Source organism: Dama dama, chromosome 17 (assembly GCF_033118175.1).
Source record: "Dama dama isolate Ldn47 chromosome 17, ASM3311817v1, whole genome shotgun sequence".
In the NCBI taxonomy this organism is placed as follows: domain Eukaryota; kingdom Metazoa; phylum Chordata; class Mammalia; order Artiodactyla; family Cervidae; genus Dama; species Dama dama.
In genome coordinates this window covers 60,951,450-60,972,616 of record NC_083697.1, presented here as the reverse complement: position 1 = coordinate 60,972,616, position 21,167 = coordinate 60,951,450, and the positions used below count along the sequence as shown (strand labels likewise).

Below are 21,167 nucleotides of genomic sequence, written 5' to 3'. Positions count from 1 at the left end.
AATATTCCACATATAAGTGATATCATGATATTTGTCTTTGTCTGATTTACTTCACTTAGTATGATAATCTCTAGGCTCATATATGTTGCTGCAAATGTCATTATTTCATTCTTTTTTAGCTGAGTAATATTCCATTGTACTACAATATTCTTTATCAATTCATCTGTCGATGGACATTTAGATAGCTTGTATGTCTTACCTGTTGTAAACAGTGCTGCAATGAACACTTGCATGTACCTTCTGGACCACATTTTTCTCCAGATGGATACCCAGGAGTGGGACTGCAGGTTGATACAGTGGCTCTATTTTTAGTTTTTTAAGGAGCCTCCATACTGTTCTCCATAGTGGCTGCACCAGTTTACATTCCCACTAACTGTGCAGGAGGGTTCCTTTGTCTCCACATCCTCTCTAGCATTTACCATTTGTAGGTTTTTTGATGATGGCTATTCTGACTGATATGAGGTGATCCCTCACTGTAGTTCTGATTTGCATTTCTCTAGTAATTAGTGACATCAAGCATCTTTTCATGTGCCTTTTGGCCATTTGTATGCTTTTTTTTGGAGAAATATCTATTTAGATATTTTTTTGATTGGGTTGTTGGTTTTTTTTTTTTTTTTGATATTGAGGCATATCAGCTATTTGTATATTTTGAAAATTAATCCCTTGCCAGTTGCATCATTTGCAAATATATTCTCCCCATTCTGTAGATTTTTTCATTTTGTTTATGGTTTCTTTTGTCATGCAAAAATCTTAAAGTTCAATTAGGTCTCATTTGTTTCTTTTTGCTTTTATTTCCATTACTGTAGTGTGTGTGTGTGTGTGTGTGTGTGTGTGTGTGAGTTGCTTAGTCGTGTCCGACTCTTTGCGACCCCATGGACTGCAGCCCACCAGGCTCCTCCATCCATGGAATTTTCCAGGCAAGAGTACTGCAGTGGGTTGCCATTTCCGTCTCCGCCTTACTGTAGGAAATGGATCCAAAAAGATATTGCTGCAATTTATGTGAAAGAGTGTCTTGCCTGTGTGTTTCTCTTGGGGTTTTATAGTATCTGGTCTTACATTTAGGTTTTTAATCTATTTTGAGTTTATTTTTGTGTATGGTGTTAGAGAATGCTCTAGTTTCATTCTTTTACATGTAGCTGTCCAGTTTGACCAGCACCACTTATTAAAGACCCTGGTTTTTTTCCATTGTATATTCCTGCCTCCTTTGTCATAGACTATGACCATAAGTGCATGTGTTTATTTTTGGGCTTTCTATCCTGTTCCATTGATTTCCACCACCCCCGCCCTGTTTTGTACCAGTAATGTACTATCTTGATGACTGTAGCTTTGTAGTGTAGTCTGAAGTCAGGGAGGTTGATTCCTCCAGCGCGGTTTTTCTTTCTCAAGATTACTTTGGCCATTTTCAAACTTGTATGTTTCCACACAAATTAAAAAAGTTTGTGTTCTAGTTCTGTGAAAAATGCCATTGGTAATTTGATAGGAATTGCATTAAATTATAGATTTCCTTGAGTAGTATAGTCATTTTGACAATACTACTTGGATTCTTTCAATCCAAGAACACATCTTGTTGTAGATGACATGATAGCCCTGGGTTGTACTCTGAATGGCTGCTACGATCTTTGGGTACTGTTCTACATTTGGGTCCTGTGCCTCAAAACTAAGTGACTCCTCAAATAAAGAAAATTCTCACGCCCATGATAAGTATATATTTTGATCAGTTTGTGTCATTTTCAATTTCTTTCATCAGCATCTTAATAGTTTTTGAAGTACAGGTCTTTTGCCTCCTTAGATAGGTTTATTCCTAGGTATTGTCTTCTATTTGATGTAAATGTAAATGGGATTGTTTCCTTTATTTCTTCTTCTGATCTTTCATTGTTAATGTTTAGAAATGCAACAGATTTATGTGTTTTAATTTTGTATCCTGAAACTTTACTGATTTTTTGGGTAATTTTTTGGTAGTGTCTTTAGGATTTTCTATGTATAGTATGTCATCTGCAAAGAGTGTCTGTTTCACTTCTTTTCCAAATAAGATCCTTTTCTTTCTTTTTCTTTTCTGATTGCTGTGGCTAAGACTTCCAAAACTATGTGGAATGAAAGTGGAGAGGGTGGACATCTTTGTTACTGATCTTGAAGGAAATACTTTTAGCTTCTTACTGTTGAGTATGGTGTTAGCGATGGGTTTGTCATATATGGCCCTTATTTTGTTGAGGTGTTGTTATCACTAAGTCATGTCTGATTCTTTGTGACCCAATGAACTGCAGCGCAGCAGGCTCCTCTGTCCTCTACCATCTCCCAGAGTTTGCTCAAATTTATATCCACTGAGTCGGTGATGCTCTCTAACCTCATCCTCTGCTGACCCCTTCTTGTTTTACCTTCAGTCTTCCCCCATAACAGGGTCTTTTCCAACGAGTCAGCTCTTTGCATCAGGTGGCCAAAGGACTGGAGCTCCAGCTTCAGCACCAGTCCTTTCAATGAATATTCACAGTTGATTTTCTTTAGGATTGACTGGTTTGATCTCCTTGCAGTCCAAGGGACTCTCAAGAGTCTTCTCCAACATCACAATTTGAAAGCATCAATTCTTTGCTGCTCAGCCTTCCTTAAGGTTGCAACTTTATGTTAAGGTAGATTCTCTCTATGGCCACTTTATAGAGAGTTTTTATCAGAAATATTGAGTAAGTCCCCTACATAAACCTTTGAAAGTTGTGAACTTTCAAAGATGCAAATATGTATTTGCAAGTCCAGTCACATAAATTAGTTCACATCTGGCATACACTGTTACACGTGTGCATCCACTCCAAGTGGTTGGCTTTTTGTATCCTCTACTGTACAGTACTGCATTCAGTACAGAAGTAGGGTATCTTTATTTCAAGCCTAGGATGTCCAGAAGCAAGCATCAAAGCAGCAGGGATGAAGCTGGTACTGCTGAAGAACTGAGGAGATTCATGATGCAGGGAATGGCTTGGGCATGGGACTTTTCTTTATTCCTTTAAATGAGGAGTCACTTAGTTTTGAGGCACAGGACCCAAATGTAGAACAGTACCTGAAGGTTGTAGCAGCCATTCAGAATACAACCCAGGGCTATCATGTTATCTACGACAAGAAAGAGAGCTACTACCAAGCCGTCACTGGTTTATTCATTCAAGAGGGTAGATCGAAGTGAATCCAGCAAGAAACCAGAACCTGTGCCATCAACATCAGGCGTGAATGAAACTGTAGCTTGCCCTGTGCTTCCTATTGCTGACAATCCTTCAGCACTGCCATCACCTATCTCCTCTCTCTACCCCACTCAGTAACTGTTGTTGCCTGTTCACTCGATGCTAGCTCCAATATGCCAGCCGTTGTACTGTATTACTATACTTGTCAAGGTACTGTACTGTAAGCTTAAAACTGTTTTATTTTTCCTTTTTATATGATTTGTGTTTAAAGTATTATAAACTTATTACAGTACAGTACTATATAGCTGATTTGTATTAGTTGGGCACTGCAGTCGCTCACTTTGTTGTACTTATGAACAAACCGGACTCACAAACATGCTCTTGAAATGGAACTCATCTGTATTTAGGGGACTTACTGTGTGTTGAATTTTATCAAAAGACTTCTCTGCATCTGTTGTGAGGATCATATACTTTCCATTTAATTTGTTAAAGTGGTGTATCAGACTGATTGATTTGCAGATATTGAAAAATCCTTGCATCTCTGGGATAAATCCCTCTTGATCATGATGTATTATCCTTTAAATGTATTGTTGGATTTCGTTTACTAGTATTTGGTTGAGGATTTCTGTGTCTATGTTCATCAGTTATGTTGGGCTGTAATTTTCTTTTTTTGTGGTACTTCTGGGTTTTGGTATCAGGGTGAGGGTATTCTCACAGAATCAATTTGAAATTCCTTCTTATGCAATTTTTGGAATAATTTCAGAAGGATAGCTGTTCAGTTCAGTTCAGTTGCTCAGTTGTGTCCAACTCTTTGCGACCCCATGGACGCCAAGGCCTCCCTGTCCATCACCAACTCCCGTAGTTTACTCAATCTCATGTCCATAGTCACTGATGCCATCCAACCATCTCATCCTCTGTCGTCCCCTTCTCCTCCTGCCTTCAATCTTTCCCAGCATCAGGATGTTTTCAAATGAGTCAGTTCTTCGCATCAGGTGGCCAAAGTATTGGAGTTTCACCTTCAGCATCAGTCCTTCCAATGAACACCCAGGACTGATTTCCTTTAGGATGGACTGGTTGGATCTCCTTGCTGTCCAAGGGATCCTAAGAGTCTTCTCCAACACCACAGTTCAAAAGCATCAATTCTTGGGTGCTCAGCTTTCTTTATAGTTCAACTCTCACATCCATTCATGACTACTGGAAAAACCATATCCTTGACTAGATGAACCTTTGTTGGGAAAGTGATGTCTCTGCGTTTTAATATGCTATCTAGGTTGGTCATAACTTTTCTTCCAAGGAGTAAGTGACTTTTAATTTCATGGCTGCAGTAACCATCTGCAGTGATTTTGGAGCCCCCAAAATAAAGTCTGTCCTTGTTTCCATTGCTTCCCCATCTATTTGCCATGACGTGATGGGACCAGATGCCATGATCTTAGCTTTCTGAATGTTGAGCTTTAAGCCAACTTTATCACTCTCCTCTTTTCACTTTCCTCAAGAGGCTCTTGAGTTCTTTGTTTTCTGCCGTAAGGGTGGTGTCATCTGCATATCTGAGGTTATTGATATTTCTCCCGGCAATCTTGATTCCAGCTTGTGCTTCCTCCAGCCCAGTGTTTCTCATGATGTACTCTACATATAAGTTAAATAAGCAGGGTGACAATATACAGCCTTGACATACTCCTTTTCCTATTTGGAACCAGTCTGTTGTTCCATGTCCAGTTCTAACTGTTGCTTCCTGACCTGCATACAGATTTCTCAGGAGGCAGGTCAGGTGGTCTGGTATTCCCATCTCTTTCAGAATTTTCCACAGTTTGTTGTGATCCACACAGTCAAAGGCTTTGGCATACTCAATAAAGCAGAAATAGTTTTCTGGAACTCTCTTGCTTTTTCGATGATCCAGCAGATGTTGGCAATTTGATCTCTGGTTCCTCTGCCTTTTCTAAAGCCAGCTTGAACATCTGGAAGTTCATGGTTCACTTACTGTTAAAGCCTGGCTTAGAGAATTTTGAGCATTACTTTGCTAGCATGGGAGATGAGTGCAATTGTGCGGTAGTTGGAGCATTCCTTGGCATTGCCTTTCTTTGGGATTGGAATGAAAACTGACCTTTTCCAGGCCGGTGGCCACTGCTGAGTTTTCCAAATTTGCTGGCATATTGAGTGCAGCACTTTCACAGCATCATCTTTCAGGATTTGAAATAGCCAACTGGAATTCCATCACCTCCACTAGCTTTGTTCATAGTGATGCTTCCTAAGGCCCAGTTGACTTCGCATTCCAGGATGTCTGGCTCTAGGTGAGTGATCACACCATCGTGATTATCTGGGTTGTGAAGATCTTTTTTGTATAGTTCTTCTGTGTATTCTTGCCACCTCTTCTTAATATCTTCTGCGTCTGTTAGGTGCATACCATTTCTGTCCTTTATTGAGCCCATCTTTGCATGAAAAGTTCCCTTGGTATCTCTAATTTTCTTGAAGAGATCTCTAGTCTTTCCCATTCTATTGTTTTCCTCTATTTCTCTGCACTAATAACTGAGGAAAGCTTACTTATCTCTCCTGGCTATTCTTTGGAACTCTGCATTCAAATGGTATACCTTTCCTTTTCTCCTTTGCCTTCAGCTTTTCTTAGGTCCAGAGACCAGCCAGTCCCAGGGTAGCTTCTGACTTGTGTTTATGGACTCAGGTCTGCAGGACTGTAGTTTTCTTGTTTCTAATGTCTGCCACCAGGTGGGGTGAGGCTGGTCTAGCGGCTTGTGAAGGTTTTCTGGAGGGTGGTGGTGGGTCTTGGCGCTCTGATGAGCAGGGGTGTGTCTAGAGTTGGTTTTGGGCTCAGGAAGTCTTTAGGCTGCCTGTCTGCTGACGGGTAGGTCTATGTTCCTCTCTATTGGTTATCTGGCCTGAGGCATCCCAGGATTGGAGCTTACAGGCTGTTGGGTAGGGCCAGGTCTTGCCCAGAATCCAAAACGTCTGCCTCTAGTTAGAGTTCACATAGATCCCCACTATGTCTGCCACCAGCTTTTATGACCCCAGAGAGAGCCACCCCTCCCCGTGTCCCCCGAGCCTGCCTTCCCTGGAGACTCTCCAAGACCAGCAGGCAGGTCTAGCCTAGGCTCCTACGGAGTTACTGGTGCATGGGAGGTCTTGTGTGCACTCTCCAAGAGTGGAGTCTGTTTCCCCCTGTACTGTGGCGCTCCTGCAATGACGCCCTGCTAGCTTTCAAAGCTGAACACTCTGGGGATTCCTCCTCTGGAAGCTAAACCTGTACGCTGGGGAGCCTGGCTGGTGCTCACTGTTCTCTCATGGGAGAACTTGTGGCTGTAATTATTCTCCAGTTTGAGGGCTGCTCCCTTGGGTGGTATGGGATTTGATTATATTGCAAGCGTGCCCCCAGCTAGTCGTTTCTTCTTTGTCTTTGGATGCAGCGGTTTTGTTGTTGTTGTTGTTAGCAGATCCCAGTCTTTTTTATTAACAGCTGTTCTCAATGATTTTGAGAGGAGGGCCTTATACTCTGCCATCTCATCTCCAGCATTTGGGATTTTCCACTGTCTTTTGATTTCTGGAGCTTCCATATTAAAAATCAGCCAAAAATCTGCTGTTTTTCTGAAGGCAATGTTTTTCTTCCTTTTGACAGCTTTATAATGTTTTCCTTTATTTTTTGTTTTCAGCATTTACTAAAATGTGTGTGCTCATGTGCTCAGTCGTGTTTAACTCTGAGATTCCATGGACTGTAGACTGCCAGGCTCCTCTGTCCAAACTCAGATGCAATTTTTTTTGCTTACAGTTTACTGAGTTTTTTGAATCTATATGGGTTGATGTCTTTAAACATTTTTGGAAAAATTCTCACTTTCCCCGTCCTCTTTTTCTGGGACTCTAGTTACTCTTATGAGAGACTGACTGTGGCTCACATGTCTCTTCTGCTTCATTCTGTTTTTATTATTTTTTAAAATCTGTATTTCAGTTTGAATATTTTCTATTGACTTCTCTGAGTTCATTAATTCAGTCTTATGTTCAATCTTCTGTTAAATCCCATCAAATGTATTTTTAATTTTAGATCTTGTGTCTGTTCTAAAATATCAATTTTTTAGATTTCATTTCCTTGTTGAAATTAATCTCATTCATTTACCTGTCTTTAATTTTCATTGATGTGTTTTTAACAGTTTTTGATTGCCGATTCCATCATCTTGCTCACATGGGGACTGACTTTTATTGTATACTTTAAAAAATTTTTTATGCATGTTTTCTTGATTCTTTGCACATTCTGTAATTTTCATTGTATTCTGGGCATTGTATTTAAAGTAACTTTTATTGAGGGGTTCATTTTCCTATGTTAGACTGATAGGTGAGAATCTAATCATGTCAGTCCATTCAATATTTGAACTGAGTGCAACTGGGTTACAGTTGATTCAGTTTGCTTTGAACTAAAGTGTTTGTTTGAACTAAAGTGCTAAGAGTCTTGAATTTTCTGTTAAGATCTAGTGGACTGTGTCTCCCAAATACCAAGAGTTTGTAGAAGACCTTACTTTTGCTTTTCCACCCCAGCTTTCTATCAACCGTGTTGCCCAATGGTCAGCAAATGTCTCATGATAACTGCTGATGCTTTTGGAACACATCTATCTATAAAGCCAGCTCACCAAGGAAGGACCCTTTTTCTCCGAAAATTTTAATCAGTTTTGTCTCCACAGCTCCACTAAGCTCTTTAAGTTGTTGCAGTCCTAGTTTTAAGTGAAAATTTTCTTACCAATTAAGTTATAAGGAGGCTAACTGCTCTGCATTTGACTTTCTTTGTAATTCTTTTAACCACATAAAATGTGCTACTTTACATAAGCTGTGAAATAGCTTATGTATTAGTATTAAAAATTTATTGTGGAAACATTTTATATATTAGCAACAATTAACCAAATGGTGCTATTTTGGCGTCTACCTGTGAGATAATTAGCTTTTCTGTTTTTTAAACAGTATTTTTTAATGTTTGCCCATTCTAACTTTTTTTGGTGGTGCTCAGGTTATTTATATTGGAACCAATTTATTAATGGAATCTATCTTAGAACTATGACATCTGGCTGATTTCAACTAGACAAGTTTAATTTTGGCTTTTTTTTTTTTTTTTTAATTTAGTTGCCCCAGGTCTTAGTTGCAACATGTGGACTCTTAGTTACGGCCTGTAACTAGTTTCCTGACCTGGGATTGAACCACTGGATCATTAGTGATTAAGGGAAGTCCTTGGACAAGCTTAATTTTATGTGTAAAGAATTCTTGATTGTGCAAGCAAAACATACCTAGAAAATCTGAGGTTTTAGATTAATTTTTATTTAAAAAAACTTTAAAAATATCTAGATTGTTTCATTTAGATGACTTGCCACTTCAAATCTTTGTCCCCATTTTAGTACTTTTTAAAATAATACATCTGTACTTACAAATTTGAAAACTAAGTCATACAAAAGTACATTTTGTTAGAGTACAAACATTAAGTACTTATTTTAATTTTTCGTGTGGTTTTTTTTTTTTAGTGTACCTAAAATGGTAAGTCAACTATAAGTTGAAATGTGGATAAAATGAACTATTTTCCAAAGCAAAACTGTTATAAAGACAATAATTCTTTCTTTAAATTGAATGACTTAACTCTCACTGTATGATTTTCTTAAAAATTAAAGTAAGAAACTAAACTGTCAAGGGGGTAAAATTTAACTCTGAAGGAGACTGGTGACACAGGTGAAGATGAACTGGTCTACATGCTCTCGGTTTAATTCACTCGGTGATGTACAAATATGGGATGGTTTAATTTTTACCAACGACAGATGTGGCCTTGTCTTGTCTTGCCTCTTCTGGCTAGTGGAAAAAACTTAAACTTGCCAAGGAATAGATTTCTCACTCTAATTCCTGAAGTTTTCCTGTTTCTGCTTTAAAATCTAGCCTGCCGAGCTTTCTTCTGCTTCCTCGGTGCACGCTGGTTTTAAGGGCGGCTGCCCGGCGCTGTCCGTGGTAGGCAGGAGCGCGGCCGTTCTTTCTATGTCCTTCGCCACTGATGGCAGTGTGTGTGGGTGCTGGGGAGCAGGTAAGGAGGCTGCTTCCACATCTGCTTACACTCAGGCAAGAATGATGGCAACAGTCCCACTCCTTTGGTCTTGGCTATTTCTCTCTTCAGTGCTAACATGTTGGCTCAGTCGCTAAGTCGTGTCTGACTCTGAGACCCCATGGACTGCAGCACACCGGGCTCCCCTGTCCTTCACTGTCTCCCAGAGTTTGATCAATCTCATGTCCAATGAGTTGGTGATTCCATCCAATCATCTCATCCCTTGTCACCCCCTTTTCCTCTTGCCCTTAATCTTTCCCAGCATCAGGATCTTTTCCAATGAGTTGGCTCTTCGCATCAGGTGGCCAAAGTCTTGGAGCTTCAGCTTTAGCATCAGTCCTTCCAATGAATACTCAGGGCTGATTTCCTTTAGGGTGGACTGGTTTGATCTCCTTGCTAACGTATTTGTGCAATCTGGTAGCCCAATGAGAATGCTACAGGTGCTTTGGCTTCCTGAGACTCCACAAAACAATACTACAGGTGGCGTATTCTCTTTGTCCTGACTGTAAGATGTGGGGAACACCCCTCTGAATGTTAAGTCATGGAATCTCTGTCTAACTGGTGCTCTTTTTTTTGGCTGCAGAGGCCAGGCGTGGCTCTCCTAGGGGAACCTGCCAATACCTTTCTCAGTAGATTTCTACATCATCCACACTGTGGATTGAGGCAATGCAGGGAGGTACTGTCTGCACCCCGCAGAGCAGAGCATGTACCACATATTTGGGTGCAACATCCCTAAAGTTATCTAAGCTTTTCAAACTCCAGTTTAAGCCAGCAGAGTACTTAAGGTTTTAATCAACTTCGCTATGAGATGGGACTTTACTCAAGATCCAGAGTCAATGCCCAAACTCTACCACCAATTCTCTGGGGCTGCTCTGAGTCTGGAGGGATGACAAAAAGAAAACTCTCTCTCTCCATAAACACATCTTGTGGAGAGGAATGGGGCTGGGATAGGCAGCATGTATATGAACTCTGCTCTTCTCCAAGACGTGATATTTTTCGCCCCTTCATAAGGACTTTTCCTGAATTAAAGGGGTGGGACAGGCTGGTGGGGAAAGGTTCTGCTGAACTCTGCATACTTTGTGAAGGCTGAGGCAGTTCTCTGCACTTAAAAGGAGAAAGAGATAGTGACTCTGGACCCAGCTGTGAGCTGCCCCCTTGTTAACTGCAGTCCTGATCAGAGTGAGCAGGTAAAGGTCTTAGTAAGTAAATTTCAGCAAATTAATATATACTCTCTACATTTTATAATGTTAAGAATGAACTCAAAAGCCCTTTAATATTTGACTGTCTGAATCAAGTATTAACACTTTCTACATTGAGACTATCCTCAACATTTTCAAAGGGAAAATTTCCCAATATCACATAAACACCCAGTATTAATAAAAACATTTTATTCTCATTGGAAACTAAAATCACTACTGGTTTTTATATAACTAATACTTGTGTAGCCCTTTATAGTTTACAAAGAACTCTCACATACACCATCACATTTGGTTTCTACAACAAACCTTTTATATTTATTTTACTTTCAGCTTACTGTTATTTTTTTCCCATTTTATGGATGTGATAATTAAAATATGGTGAGGTGAGTGACCTGCCCTGAAAGAACTAGGGCTCTAACTCCAGTTGCGAAATAAAAATTGTAGGTTTTCCTCAGTGCCTAAGCCTTCTTCTAATCCACATCTCCAAAAGCTGTTCTTTCTTAGTAGAGATGATGTATTTGTGTGGTATGTCTCCCAAGTTAATCCTGAGAGTGAAACTGGACACTTGTCTAGGTACTTTACTCCATCACTCTGTCCTCCATGTGACTAAAATCAAGTGTACAAAGTACTTCCTGGGATTAGCAGGCATAGATAGCCTGCCTGTCTCTGGGACCCCAGGCCCCATCTCAAAGGACAACTTTTAGGAAAGGAAGTTGAAAAGAACCATCTGCATACAACATTTAAGTCCAAGTTCCCTTTGGACTTCAATTCCCTAGGTACTCAAAAATGAAAGCTTTGTTTGGTAATTTGTAACTAACATAGGGCTAGTGCCTGTGAAGGCTTTGAAGATAAAAACACATTTTTCTTTTTTCATTCAGTAATAGTGAATTTTCTTGCCAAGGACTTCAGCATTAGGGGAAGTAATATGCCATGCTTTGCATCCCAGGGGGGTCATCATGACTTCTCGAAATATCACAAGGGAGCAGTGGGCAAGGAAACTGGAGCTCAAAAGCGACACATATAGCCCACTGTTACCATAGTTACAACAGGAAAGGCCATGAGAGACGTACTTTTTCCTATAAGCAGTGAAATAGGCCTTGCATGATTTAGGATCACTGGGGTGAATAATCCTGGCTCTGTCCACAGGGTTTTATTATGGCTGCCTTGAGTTTCAACATGTAATAGGAACAGAAGGAGGGATAAATGATTTGCTTATGTTCAGTGAAGTTGTTATGGGTATTCTATCAGTTAACTTTTACTCTCAGAATCTGCATGAACTTACGAAGTCTTTATTCATCCCCCTGCCAGAAACTTCTAGGGATTAATGGCCATGACTAATTTTAGTTACTTTGGGTATGATACTCTACAGGAAGATAAAAGGAGGAGAATCTCTCTCTCATCCCTGAATTTCTGAGGCTGGACTGGTCTAAAGCTATGAAGATCACAGCAGTAGAGATGCCCCAGGGCGCGCACACACACACACACACACACACACAGCTCTTTGTCTTCTCAATCTGGCTTTCTAAGCATAGTGGAATTTGGTCTAACTTGTCTTCCAGTGTTTGAATCTCTCCTACAGAATCTCTGCCAGAGTGATTTGTGTTCTCTAGTTTGATAAAGTGCACATCACCAACAATTTAGGCAGTTTTGAGAGAGAATGATTACAACAAAAAAATAACACTTTTTGTAGGTTACTATTTGTCAGACACTAAAAAAGTGTCCTGTAATTTCATTTCATCCTCAGAAAGACACCAGGAAGCAGGTAACTATTATTTCCAGTTTACAGATAAGGAAGCCAAAGCTTAGAATAGTAAAGAAGTTCCTCCCATGTCCCACAGCTGTGAAATGTCACTGAGACCCAGGGATCGCTGACTCCCAAACGTGAGAGAAAGCTAAAGCCTCTAACAGCTTCATCTGGAGCCAACATCTGTCTCCCTGTGATTTCTGCCCACTGCTCCAGTTCTATCCCCTGAAGACTCATGAAAAGTCTTAATTCCTCTTCCACTACTAGCTCTTCGGGTATCTATAGACTTTTTTAGGATTTTCTGCATTCTGTTCAGACTACAGGACACTGTTTTTAGATGTCCATTCTCTACCCCCCCGAACCATGTATTGTTCTTGCTTTGCATTTCATGTTGGTTTTCGTGCTCTGCCCTCTGTTCCACCCCCAGCAGCCACGGTAGGCTTTAGAATGAATTGGATCTTTTCCGTCCTCTGCTCCCCGTACTCTGGCTTCTCATGTCCAAGCACAGTAAAATCTTTCTAGTCAGTTTCAAGGTGACAAGGCCCCACGCTGTGGCCTCCACTCCCGCACCCTCCTGCTCACGCCGCATGTTGCCCAGTTCCTCCCCGGGAAAGTTGTGTGCTGGGATGTCCACTCAGTTCTTCCCTGTCCCTCGTCCTGCCACCTCCTTCAGTCACCTTACTGGTGAGGCTTTCTCCACCTTTTTACTCAAAATAACAAGTCTCTCCCCTCCCTTCCCTTCCCTCTCCTCCTTCCTTTTTGTATTTTCCTCCATAGCTCTTACTGTTTACTTGTTGCTTTGATATTTATCTGCCCTCTCTTGTTAGCCCCACACAAAAATGATGCAAGTCCCACATAAGAATGATCCTCCATGAAGAAACAAAGTCTTACCTTCTCAGTTCAACTCTAACTGTCCTAAGAAACTGACCTACAAAATGATCGTTTCATATAAATCTACTTGCCCCAACACTAAGATAATTCACTAAGAACAGCATTCACTAGGTAGCTGGTGAATAAATGAATACTTTATCCACATACTAAAAATATTATAGAACATCCTTTATGTACTTGACCCCTTATGGGGAGTTTGAATGTAAATAGACATGCAACTACATATTAAAAGCTTTCACTGATACACTGAACCTAGGTTTTAATTGTATACTACAACATTTTCTCCACTAGTAATTCAAAAGCATCCATCAACCTCAGAACATCCTGTGTGGAAAGGGCAAACTTCCCTATTGGCTGGTAGGAGTGTTTGGATTCAGGATAAGGTCTTTCTTTGGCTAAATTAAGGCCACGATTTTGTGTATCACCTGCCACAGAGTGACCTGCTTCTCTTACCACCACTGTGTTTACACAGAGGACTGGATTTGGATACCCCTTTAGAAAATAATGACAAATTAATGATAATGTTCCACTTGAGCATCTCTGGCTGAAAATCACCGTAAAAACAAATTTTTCCACATGACATCAATTCCTATTGGTGGATCTGACACAGCGTATTTAGTTTAACAATGTCTCGGCCACAGTGTTTAAAAAAACATGCCAGAAACTCTAATGCTGAGAATCAGATGCTAGGGTGGAATACCACATGACAAAATGTAAGGAAAGTGAGGACACTTATTGGAGGACTGACAGTAATCCTCACCGCTGATCACAAGGTGCTGTGGAAATTGTTGTCAACCCCAAGCCCTCCCTTCGATTACCACTTCAAATTATTTACTGTTAATTTGCAGTGCTGTTCATGGCAAGTGGAGGCTTTTGTCCTCACACGCTGAGGACAAGGAGACAGTTTAAGAATTTCAAATAGATATAGAAAAGCAAGTACTTTCCCCCATTCTAAAAGCCTTTTAAGAATCACAAATCAAGAATTCTCACATTCATCTACAATTTAATATAAAGCATTAGTGTTTCTATACCCACAACAAAACATGGACCTGCAGAAGTTTTCAAACAATCCTCCAGCAGCTTCATGCGGGTCTTCTGGAGCTCAGGGCTGTCCCATTCATCTTCATCAATTCCCCAGTACAGATCAATGACCTGGGGACCAACAGAGGAGGCAGTGTTAATTCACCTGTAGGAAAACTCAATTGACATGTAGGCTTTATTCTTATTCACAATATTATGCTAATATGACTTCTAATTTTTCTCTTGGCAGCATGTTTTGCCTTCGAGAGGGAAAATGATTTTTAAGATCAATCTAAAGAGGTATTTTTTTTTAATCCCATGATGGTTTGGGGATGAACACTATAATTTCTTTCTTTGTTCCTGATTATACTGTTGACATGGGCCCAGAGAAAATGCAATGTTAAATGTCAGAGGCTTTGCAGTGCAGGCTTTCATTATATTGAAATGGCAACAGGATTTCAGAAGTCTGAAAGCAGCTGGGATGTAGTGACTACATTATCTGAGATAAGTAACAGTGTGTAATTTTACACTGTGTCTCAATATGAGAAGGAAAAACGACAATGGGCATTCACATATACTGACCCAAAGTTAAATAACTACATGTCTTTAAAAAAAACAAAAGAAACCTGTTATCCCAAGGGGATATTTTGCTTATGTCTGTTATCTCTAAGCCCCTCAACAGCTCAGCTTTCATCAATACATTCCTGAAAAAACGTGTATAGAAGACAATGAAAGGGATACCTTACAGAGAAGTGAGGATAATAGGATCCTCTGTCTCCTTACTTCAAAGACTACAGGGAACGATGCTGAGAATCTGTAAGAACTTGTACAATTACACTCTTTGAAAAATCTGCCATGGAGAGCAGCATGAGTTCCATTCCCTCTACTCAACTGCTATCTGCATAAGGCAAATGTTTCTAATTGCAGCTTTGAAGAATTCTTCTTTTCCTTACTTCCTAAAAGCAGAACAAAGAACCCCCTCTTTACTGTTTGCAAGGCGTCCAGTGAGATGGAGATGCAGGGTGTGGGTCCCCCAGTGTGCCCCAAGTACTGTGTGTACTTCCCTTCTCTTGGCCAATGCCCCACATAAGTGTCTGTACCAAAATCTTTGTCTCTCTGTATTTGAATTTTTAGGTGGCTGATGGAGATATAACAGATTCTTTAAAAAATATCCCTATGGCCCAGGCCCTGAGTTCTGTAACATATGAAACTATTAGCACTTATTTTGGGGTTCTTGCTTTAATACTAAGAAAGGGGGACATCTGAGATATAACTTCACTGTCCAATATGAGAGCCATTAACTGTTGTTATCTAAAAGTAAATAAAAGCTAAAAAATTCAGATGCTCAGTAGTCACATGCAGTTACTGACTTTCATGTTAGAAAGTACAGATGTATTTATATATACTTCACCATCATAAAGTTTAACTGGACATAACTGTAAATTACTGAACTTCATATACTGAAATTACTAAACAAGACATTTTTGACCATCTGCCAATAAACTGTCAAACACACGAATGTGCAATGTGAATGATAACTCGGTTGTGCCATATCCAAACAGCCATATACAGAACCTGGTCCCCATCCTTTTGGCTGACGCTGAGGATCTGAGGAAAGGTATGATTTAGAATAGATGAGAAACAGAAATGTTAAAAATGAAAAGTTAATGTAACAAAAACTATAAATATATACCTGCTATTCCAGTCAAACCTTTAAGTGACATAAAATTATATAAAGTAATAATGATGTCATGGTAACTTATTAGATGTTGCATCTATAACAACAATAGCACAAAAGGGGAGAAAAGGGAATAGAGCTATAAGGAAGTAGTCTTTCTACTGCTGAGTCACTGAAGTCATATCTGACTCTGTGTGACCTCACGGACTGTAGCCCGCCAGGCTCCTGTGTCCATGGGATCTTCCAGGCAAGAATACTGGAGTGGGTTGCCATTTCCTTCTTCATGGGATCTTTCTGATATAGGGATCAAACCCATGTCTCATGTTTTACAGGCAAATTCTTTACTGCTGAGCCACCTAGCTCACTGGAATTAACTTATTATTATTAGAATCTGCTTATGATTTATACTAACAATATGTATATACCTTCAAATAACTACAAAGAAAAATTACTCAAAAATAGTGAAACAATCATTAAAGGAATTAAAATGTTAAATGAGAAAATAGTCACACACTGCAAAGCAAAGAGAAACAGAGGAAAACAAATGACAAATATATAGAACAAAAGTAAAATGACAGAAGTAAATCCCATTATGTCAATAATACCATTATGTCAATATATTAAGTGTGACTGATTTAAACAATATGAAGGCGGAGACTGATACTGGATAAAAGCAAGACTTGACAACATGCTTCTACAGGAGGTATACCTTGGGTTCAGAGTGGTTAACAGTGGAAAAAGATTTGTCACGCCAACACCAACCATAGGAAAGTTCACTGGGCTATTCTAATATCACAAAAAGAAATTTTAAAACAATATAACTAGAGATGAAGAGGGACATTTTATAATATGGGTCAATCCAACAGGAAGATATAACAATTATAACTGTATGTGCAACAAAGAGCCTTAAAATACATGAACCGCAAACTGACAACAGTGAAGGAGAAATTGACAATTCAAGTGTGACAACTGGAGACTCGACTATCTCATTCAATAATCGGAAGAACTAGAAAAAAAGATCACCAAAAACCTAGAAGACTGAAGCGATACTATAAACCAACTAGTTCTAATCTGTCTTAGGACAATCTATCCAACAACAGAGTGTACATTCTTAAGTTCACATAGAACATTCTCCAGGATAGAACATATGTTAGATCATAAAACAAGCCTCAATAACCTATTTTTCTTTTTTTTGGTTACTGTAGCCAATTTATTTATTTATTTTTTCATTTATTTTTATTGGTTAGAGGCTAATTACTTTACAATATTGTAGTGGGTTTTGCATACATTGACATGAATCAGCCATGGATTTACATGTGTTCCCCATCCCGATCCCCCCTCCTGCCTCCCTCTCCATCCCATTCCTCTCGGTCTTCCAAGCCTCAATAACCTTAAATGAATTTAATTCATATAAAGTATGTTCTCTGAATACAATGAGATGGTATCAGAAATCAGTAATAGAAACTTGGAAAATTCACAAGTATTTGGAAATTAACATACTCCTAAATAACAAATGAACCAAAGAAGAAATTACTAGGGAAATTAAAAATTACTTTGAGATGAATGAAAATGAAGATACAACATACTGAAACATGAGATGCAAGTAAAGCATACTTAGAGGGAATTTACAGCTGTAAACACCTATATTAAAAATGAAGATTTCAATAATTGAAGATAATAGGAAAAGGAGATCAAGGGCAAGCCAAAGCAAGCAGGAGGAAGGAAACAATAGATTACAATGGAAATTAATGAAACAGAATAGAAAAATTTAGAAAAAACAGTGAAACCAACAATTGGTTCTTCGGCGAGATCAACAAAAGGGACAAAACTAACTGAATAGACCAAAAAAAAAAAAAAAAAAAACTATCTAAAATGTGGGGTGAAGAGGCTATAACTACTAACCTTACAGAAATAAAAGGATTATTAGAGAATACTATGGACAATTGTGTGCCAATTAATTAGATCACTTACATGAAATGGACAAATTCCTAGAGAGACACTGGCTATGTAAATTGACTCAAGATAGAATAGAAAATGTGAAGATATTTATAACAAGAGATTAAGTAATTTTCAAAAAGCTTCATAAAAAGAAAATCCTAGGTTCAGATGGATAAACCAGTAAATTCTACCAAGTGTTTAAAAAAGAATTTGTACCAATTATTCAGTCTTCCAAAAATTACAAAAGAACATTCCTAACTTACTCTGAGACCAGTATGATCCTGGTACCACAGCTAGACAAAAATATTATGAGGAAAGTACAAAGCAACATCTCTTATGAAAATAAACATCCTCAATAAAAATACGAAAACTCCTAACCTGGTAGCACATAAAAAGAATTGTACAACACAACTAGGTGGGATTTATTCCATAAATGCAGCGTTGGTTTAGCATCAGAAAATCAACTAATGGGAGACACTACACATTAAAAGAATAAAGGACAAAACCCGTATTGTCAGTCTCAACAGACACAAAGAGTCCAACTAAATCCAACACCCCTTCGTGATTTAAAAAAAAAAAAAACCCTCAAACTAGTAATAGAAATTAACTTCTTCAGCCTGAGTAAAAGGCGTGTATTAAAGAAAAACATATCTAACATTATAATTAAGGAGCGCTGAAAGCTTTCCACCTAAGATTAGGAGCAGAAGAAAGATATCCAGTATTTCCACTTTTATTCTATACTATACTGGAGGTGGAGGTTCCAGCCAGGGCAACTGGGCAAGAAAAAGAAATAAAGTAAGTCCATAGAGGAAAGGAGAAAGCAGATCCACCTTTACTCATAGATCACAAAACCTTATATATTGAAAATTCTAAGGAAACCAGTCCTAATGAGATGGATGAAGCTGGAGCCCCTTATACAGAGTGAAGTAAGCCAGAAAGACAAAGAACATTACAGCATACTAACACATATATATGGAATTTAGAAAGATGGTAACGATAACCCTATATGCAAAACAGAAAAAGAGACACAGAAATACAGAACAGACTTTTGAACTCTGTGGGAGAAGGCGAGGGTGGGATGTTTCGAGAGGAATCGGGTGGAGAGGGAGGTGGGAGCGGGGATTGGGATGGGGAAGATGTGTAAATCCATGGCTGATTCATATCAATGTATGACAAAACCCACTGAAATGTTGTGAAGTAATTAGCCTCCAACTAATAAAAAAATTTAAAAAAAAAACAACAACTTATAACTAATTAGTTGTGCAAGGTTGTAGAATACAAGATCAATGTATAAAACCCAACTGTAAAACTCAACATCCAGAAAACTAAGATCATGGCATCCAGTCCCATCACTTCATGACAAATAGATGGGGAAACAATGGAAATAGTGACAGACTTTATTTTTTGGGGGCTCCAAAATCACTGCAGATGGTGACTGCAGCCATGAAATTAAAAGACGCTTGTTCCTTGGAAGGAAAGTTATGACCAACCTAGACAGCATATTAAAAAGCAGAGACATCACTTTGCCAACAAAGGTCTGTCTAGTCAAGGCTATGGTTTTTCCAGTGGTCATGTATGGATGTGAGAGTTGGACCATAAAGAAAGTTGAGCACTGACAAGTTGATGCTTCTGAACTATGGCGTTGGAGAAGACTCTTCAAAATCCCTTGGGCTGCAAGGAGATCCAACCAGGCCATCCTAAAGGAGATCAGTCCTGGGTGTTCATTGGAAGGACTGATGCTGAAGCTGAAATTCCAATACTATGGCCACCTCATGCGAAGAACTGACTCATTGGAAAAGACCCTGATGCTGGGAAAGATTGAAGGCTGGAGGAGAAGGGGATGACAGAGGATGAGTTGGTTGGATGGCATCACCTACTCGATGGGCATGAGTCTGAGTAAACTCCGGGAGTTGGTGATGGACAGGGAGGCCTGGCGTGCTGCAGTCCATGGGGTCGCAAAGAGTTGGACACGACTGAGCGTCTGAACGGAACTGTTTGTCTATATACTAGCGAGAGCAATCTAAGATAAATGAAAAAGTCCATTTAAGAGCATGAGAAAGAATAAAAAGCTCACAAATAAACTGAACAAAAGAAATGCAAATTTTACATTTTGAAAATTACAAAACACAATTGAAAGACATCCTCTATAAATGGATGGGGGGAGTAAATATTAAGATGGCAACACTTCTAGATAAAGCTACAGATTCAATGCAATCACTATAAAACTCCCAGCTGGCTTACAGAAATTGACAAGCTGATCCTAAAAATCACATGGAAATTCAAGAGACCCAGAACAACCAAACTAATCTTGCAAAAGGAGAATTAAGTTGGAAGACTCACACTTCCAGATTTCAAACTCAGTATGAAGCTACAATAATCAAGACAGTGTGATACTGGCATAAGTGTATTCAGTGGAATCAAATTAAAAATCCAGAAACAAATTCTCACACTTATGGTCAACTAATTTCAACAAGGGTGGCAAAATAGTCAATAGTATTGAGATAACTGGACAATTACAGGCAATAGAGTGAGATTTTATTCCTGCCTCACACCATATATAAAAATTAAGTAAAAATGGATCCTAAACATACATTAAGAGTTAAAACTATAAAATCAGATTCTTATAGAAAACATCTTTGTGACCTGGATTTGAAAATGGTTTTTTAGATATGATTGCAAAGTTTTAAATAAGTAAAATAAATTCGGCTTCTCAAAATTTAAAAAAAAATTGTGCTTCAAAAGACACTAACAAGAAGTGAAGAAGGCACCCTCAAAATGGAAGAAAATATTTGCAAATCATATTTGATAATAGGTTTGTATCTAGAATATATTAGGAACTCCTACAACTCAATAAGACAACCCATTTTAAAACAGATAAAAGATCTGAGTGATATTTCTTCACAGAATATAAACAGATTGCCAATAAACAATAATCTAATCAATATTACCACATGAAAAGATAATGTCATTAAGTCATCAGGGGGATTACAAATCAAAACTATAAGATAATACCTCATACCCACCAGGATGGCTGTGATCAAAAAGACTGATAACTGTTGATAAAGATGTGGAGCAATTACAAACCTCATGCACTGCTGGTAGGAATATAAAACAGTGCAGTCACTTTAGAAAACAGTCTGGCAGTTCCCCAAATAATTGAACAGAATTTCCACACGATCCAGCAAATTCTTCCTGGTATATACCCGAGAGAGAGGAAAACCTACCTCTAGACAAAATACTTATACATGAATGTTCATAACAGTAGTATTCATAATAGCCAAAAAGTGGAAACACTTCAAATGTCCATAAAGTGATCAATGGATAAATGAAAATAATATACATCACACAATGGGCTATTTTCTGGCAAGAAAAAAGTAATGAAATACTGATACATGTTACAACATGGATGAGCCTTGAAAATGCTATCCTCAGGGAAAGAAGCCAGTCACAAAAGATCACCTGTTCCATGATTCCATTTATATGA

General features: G+C 38.8%; 1 protein-coding gene across 1 annotated transcript in view; it reads right to left on the bottom strand.

The window, feature by feature from the left end:
- NWD2 (NACHT and WD repeat domain containing 2) overlaps positions 1 to 21,167 on the bottom strand; it is a 209,393-nt gene that overhangs the window by 83,692 nt on the left and 104,534 nt on the right. Inside the window, exon 3 of the mRNA XM_061164782.1 lies at positions 14,083 to 14,199. Within this exon, the coding sequence (XP_061020765.1) occupies positions 14,083 to 14,199 (117 nt within the window). The remainder of the gene's footprint in view (positions 1 to 14,082; positions 14,200 to 21,167) is intronic.